At 50.6% G+C, this 6,000-nt stretch overlaps 1 protein-coding gene across 1 annotated transcript in view; it reads right to left on the reverse strand.

Moving 5' to 3' along the window:
- JAZF1 (JAZF zinc finger 1) overlaps window positions 1–5,656 on the reverse strand; it is a 112,097-nt gene extending 106,441 nt beyond the window's left edge. The window contains exon 1 of the mRNA XM_053466271.1: window positions 5,392–5,656. Coding sequence (XP_053322246.1) covers window positions 5,392–5,509 — 118 coding nt within the window. The 5' untranslated portion in view covers window positions 5,510–5,656. The remainder of the gene's footprint in view (window positions 1–5,391) is intronic.
- Between the last annotated feature and the right edge of the window lie 344 nt (window positions 5,657–6,000).

The raw sequence follows: 6,000 nt of genomic DNA on the forward strand, positions 1-6,000 counted from the left end.
TGCTCCAGCGAGGACCAGAGGGTGCCAGCGACCACAGCAGAGGAAAGTATGGTGTCTGACTATATATGAGGTCTTTAGGCTGATTACAAAACCTCATTCAATTTAGGACAATGTTCAGGTTATTTTTTCAGGATAAACTCCTGAAACTTTATTATGCCATATAGAATATCATAGTAAAACGGGGGGGGGGGGGAGAAAACATGCCTATTCGCTAAAAATCCATTATTCCAGGGCTTGATAAATCTCAGCATTCTGGTAACCATAGCTCCTAACTTTTTGTTCCATTTTATAATGATCTTTATGTGTGTGCCTCGTTCAGACTCCTGAAAAATATCAACCCGGCCATCTCCTCCCTGGTCCAACAGTTCCTGCCACTGATTTGCAGTGTGTCTCAATTTAGAGGCAGGAAAGCGATCCCACGGAAATCAATGGGAGCATTTCCATGCATGTGGTCTGAATAGACTTCCACACCCAGCGCTGGAGCTGACAGGCAGTAAGTATATCACATGCACAGCAAATACCTGGGGGATAGACAAAGGGTTAAATGGATCTCCCATGCATTTGCAAAAGGGACACAATGAAAATTTAAAGGGACCTCTCAGCTATCATATGCATTAAAGTATAAATGATGGCTGGAGCGTCCCTTTTAATGCACTATATATATATATATATATATATATATATATACAGGGCTTGACAAATTTGTTGTGAATCTAGGCGCCAGGTAAAAAAGTTAGGAGCCAGGATTTTTTTTAAACTAACAGTTGGTCAGGAGGGATCCGATCATCATCAGCCCATTTACTAAACTCACAGCGTTTGACCTGGAAGCACCCTGGAATTCAGGTCAGTGCTGTTTTTTTTTTTTTAACTCTTTCGATGCTGATGTTCCATTGGAGCACAGCATTGACAGATATTTAGTCCCCAAAAGCTTGTGGGGACAAATGTTAACCCCTGCAATGCCACGAATGTGTCCTACACAATTGTGGCATTGAAGGGGTTAACGCTGCACTGTCGCTCTCATGGAGTGATCAGGCAGCAGGGGGCTGGTCTCCACAGTCATGGCAGACCAAAGAACCCTCTCACCCTGTCCCTGAAGCTGCCTCTGGCAGCTGGGAAGCAATTGCTGGTCTATAGACCAGCCACTGCAGGGGGAGTCTATGATGACTGCTGTAGGCTTCTATGCCTACAGGAATCATCAAAGGGCTTGTGGGGGCTCGTTTTTTTGCTGTTGCTGGTCTGCCTGGGCTTCCAGGCAGACCACCGGCAGCAGAGCCCCTTACAAAACGGGAGTTAACCCCTAAAACGCAGCGATCGCGGCATTGAAGGGGTTAACGCTGCACTGTCGCTCTCAGGGAGCGATCAGGCAGCGGGGGGTGTTGGGGCTGGTCTCCACACTCATGTGGAGACCGAAGAACCCTCTCCCCTGTCCCTGAAGCTGCCTCTGGCAGCTGGGACTCAATTGCTGGTCTATGGACCAGCCATTGCAGAGGGAGTCTCTTTGATGACTGCTGTAGGCTTCCATACCTACAGGAGTCATCAAAGGGCTTGTGGGGGCTCGTTTTTGCTGTTGCTGGTCTGTCTGAGCTTCCAGGCAGACCACCAGCAGCAATGCCCCCAAAACGGGAATTAACCCCTAAATGCCGCGATCGCGGCATTGAAGGGGTTAACGCTGCGCTGTCGCTCCCATGGAGTGATCAGGCAGCTGGGGGGTGTTGGGTGAGGTCCCCAGACTTGTGTGGGGACCCAATCAACACACAAACCCCTTCCCTGAGGCTGCCTGTGGCAGCTGAAAACACGATTGCTGCTTTTCCAGCAACCGCGTTTTCAGCCTACAGGATCACTCCGTGGGAGTGATCTCAGGCTCGGGGGCGGGCTCTGAGTGGCTGTGCTGTCTGCCCAGACTTCTGGGCAGACAGTAGCAGCAGCGCCCCCGTGTGGTGACAGCCTCTTACATCCACAATTTTTTCTGGATGTAAGAGGCTGACAAAACCTAGGCGCCAGGACAAAATTCTCTGTCGCCATGGCGACCTGGCGCCTGGGATTTGTCGAGCCCTGTATATATATATATATATAGTCTTCATCTATAGGCCTGACGGCAGTGTATGTCCTCGCTGAAGTGGAAGCCGTGGTTATTCACAGCGTAACCACTAGATGATGTTGAAACAGATGTTGAAATTACAAAAAAAAGCTAGCAAACTATGATGCTCCATTTACCAAATTGATGAGGTTTGGCACTGCGTGGCCCAGATGGAGGCATGACGCTGTCAGACTCTCACTACTCTTGTCCTACACACTGTTTTTATCAAAGTGGCGTTTAGATATGTTGCTTTTCCAAAATCCTACATTTTTACACAGACAGCAGATAAGATCCATTCGGCAGTTAATCCATTGTTCCTTTTGTAAAGACTCAAACCTTCAACCGGTCCTTGGTCTTGCCTTCAAGACAGCCATATGCGTATCCCATGAATGTTCAGATTCCCTCACTGTATTAACCTTTACCACTTTTGCTGGCAGGCTGTCCCACGTATCTATGACACAAAGCTAAATCTATAGGTAGTTTAAATAAATGAACTGAAGCTAAATGTTTACCATTTCCCAAACCTAAAATCAGTCTCTTTAGTCCCTCTACCCATTTCTCCACTCGCACAGCACGGCTGGCCACTGACTCTTCCTTTCTACCTTCTTCATCCTATGCTTGTTTGTTTGAAACCGGTTAAGGTGCCTCTGATCTTTGAAAATATAACTTTTTTATATACACTATTTCAGGCTGGTTTAAAATAAGTTCACATTTGCAACCACCACATCTTCCTTGCAGGCCTTATCAGCAATTATTAAGTCATCGTGATGTCACACTCGCTAAACGGATAATTTGAGGCTTGAGAAAATGGTGAATGGTTTGCAGGATACTTTTAAAGACAAGACCAAGGGCTGAATAAGGTTCTGCGCATGGGCTATAATATTCCCATTGAAGAAATAGAGGCCTCCGTTGTTCAATGGAAGCACAGCAGCGCATGTGCAGCAAGCCCACTTACTTTTACTGGCTGCTTTCAGTAGAGGCAGCCAGGCTCATTCTCCCATTCTATAACATAAGAAGAGTGGCACCGCAATAGTTAAATAGAACCATATAAGGGCAAACACCTGTACAATGGAATGGTGCAAATACCCCGAACCTGCGCCCAACAGGTATGCAAGTACTACAATACATACTGTACCATAATGGACACAAGTAACTTCAATACATTGGAACCCATGCAAAATTATAATTGGTTAAAATTAGTAAAAAAAAATAAAATGCCTTAGCCATGAATTTACTAAAACAAAATAAACGGCCACCTAAATGATCTTCCTGCCCTACATGCCCACGTCACACACTGGCTGATCTGTAAGGAGAAATTCACGGGGTATCCAGTCCTGTCTGCGATATGAAACATCCCGACTCTCCAAATCAGTCAATAACCGCTTATAAATGCCACCCAGCCCTTAAAACAAAAATAAAAAAATAATGATAATAAAATTAAATATTATCAGGTCTTTTATCGGGGTGACACCAGTAGTTGCTGCCCAAAAAAATGGTTTGGGGTGCTTAGAGCGTTAAGTATGGTTATTGTTTGAATGGTTGGTTTTGTATTTTTTATTATTGTTTTATGGAAACTTAAATAAAAGGCCTGTTTTAACCAAATTCTAGCTTTTGTGTTTTCATTGAGATGTTGCAATTTGTTCAATCAGTTTGTTATTTTTTGATGCGTATCCCTTACAGCCACACGGCTTCCATGCTGCTTAACACGGCTTCCGGTGGGAACACGTGAAAGCAAACTGGCAACACGTGTGCCACGGTCGCGTACACATACAGTGGAGATGCTGCACAGAAAGTATATAAGTTGTGACTTTATGAAGTCTGCGGTGCAAGTGCTCCTCCCGACGCTATCAAGAACAATATCACTTTGTAATTATTACATGTTACAGGGACGCTCTAGAGTCCCAGGCAACCCTTCAACATGTAATGCATGATAAGGTACCCTGTAAGCAATTACACATGTATTCATTAAACCCGAAAAAATAAGTATTAATGTTTTAGAAGAAGCTGCAGCTCTCCTCCTCCTGGAGCAGCCAGTCGCTGGCAGGAAAGTGCTCCCACTTGCTGCAAATGCCGCACAGGGTCTCATTAGATGCCCCTGCAGCGCATGCAGGAGCTCACTGTAGGTAGATGTCAGGAGATGTGCTTGCAGGGCAGATAGCTGGGGGGGGGGTTAGAAGGCAAATGCCCCCTGATGCACTTGGAAGGGGAAATGACATAAAGGGCTATTAAGTGCATATGACGGCTGGAGTGTCGCTTTAACATAAAGGCACATACAGTCCCCGTTATAGCCCACCAAGTAAAAGAGTAATTAGCCCATTGGGCTGCATCCCCAGCCCCCCTCCCCCAAACCGGGAGGTCTCCCCGGAGCACACGGATCGTCACCAAGACTATTCCGCCTCAGGAATACACACGATCGGCACACGTGAGACCGTGTCACCCGCACGGGGCACTGCGTGGTCCCACACATGCATCCACACACCCCCTGCTACTCCTCCTCCTCGGGCCTAGCCCCAGCACGACACAGCCTCTAATGGCAGCGGCACGGCGGATATTGTAGCGCTCGGAGCGGGCAGGCAGGCAGCCGCCCCCGGCCCCGTGCACAGGGACACGCATACATGTACCGGCGCACATACCCGCCGTCCTCCCTCCGCTGGAATACGGAGTGCGCAGCACAGGGCACACGCGCACCACTACCGTTAACCATTTGGGTGCCATAGGGCTTGGCCACAAAAGGGTTAAGGAGGGGGGTGACAGTGCTTTGGGACACCTTGTGCCCACTCCCCATGTGTGACCCGCAGAGCGCTGCTGCCCTCCCCGCCCCCACACTCTGCCCCAGGGCGCAGCCACTGTCAGAGGTGACAGCTCCAGCCTGTCTCCTGCACCCACCACACCTAGCAACGCAGCTGACAGGACGCAGGACACCAATGGCTGCCGCCATCAGGGGGGCAACAAGGGTGGCTCCGGCACCGAAATCACCCCCAAGCCTGGGGGGCGTAGACTTTACCTAAGCAGGGCGCGCAGGAAGGGGTGCAGTGCACAGCTGTACGGCTACCAGTGGGGGTGGGTAGGTGAGTGCTGGCGCTGCTCGGCTCTGGACGGGCTGCACGGATCGCACTCCCGGGGGAGTCCTGAGGATGCAGGTTACTGAGGGGCACCGGGGTACCGTGAGCATGACAGCCCCCTTGGAGCACTTCTCTCCGAGACAAGTGTGCACCCCGGCGGCGGAATACCTCGCAGCCCGCAGGGGCCAGGTGGGCACCCAGGGGCTGTAGGTTGCGGCAGGGTCCCTCCTGTGCACGGATAGGGGTACTCACCGATGTGGTTGTCCTCGATGTGCTCGATAAGCTCGGCCAGGGTAGTGAAGTGAAGTCCGCAGCCTCCGAAGCGGCAGGCGTTGGAGAAGAAGGAGGCGGCGGCGATGCCTGTCATCATGGTGTGGGCATGGAGGTCCCGTAAGGGCTGCGGGGTGGGAGCCGGACAGAGATGGAGGGAGAGAGGATGGCAGCCGGTGCTGGAGGAGGGAGGGATGGATGGAGAGGGGGAGGAGGCAGCTCAGGCGTCGGGAGCGGAGGAGGCGGTGGTGGGGAGCAGCTGAGAGAAGGGGAGGGGGAAGCTGCAGCTGGGACAGGAGGAGGGACCCGCGCAGCCCTCACAGCTGGACGGAGACACTGACAGCTCTGCCCCTCCACCTGACTCGGGCTCTCCCCGCTGCAACCTGCTGCTGCTGCTGCACCCCCTATACTTCTATACGTCTCCAGCGCAGGCTCCTTCACGTTATATGGCCTCTGGGCATGTTTTATCCCGGGCAATGTCCTCTCAAAGGGGCAGAATCACAGCATCTGCGGCGGCCCGGGAACATTCAAACCCCACGCTATCTGTCATAGACGGCGTGTGGCCCCTACATACATACACACTTACATACT

The sequence above is a fragment of the Spea bombifrons genome, chromosome 5 (assembly GCF_027358695.1).
Source record: "Spea bombifrons isolate aSpeBom1 chromosome 5, aSpeBom1.2.pri, whole genome shotgun sequence".
Lineage (NCBI taxonomy): Eukaryota > Metazoa > Chordata > Amphibia > Anura > Pelobatidae > Spea > Spea bombifrons.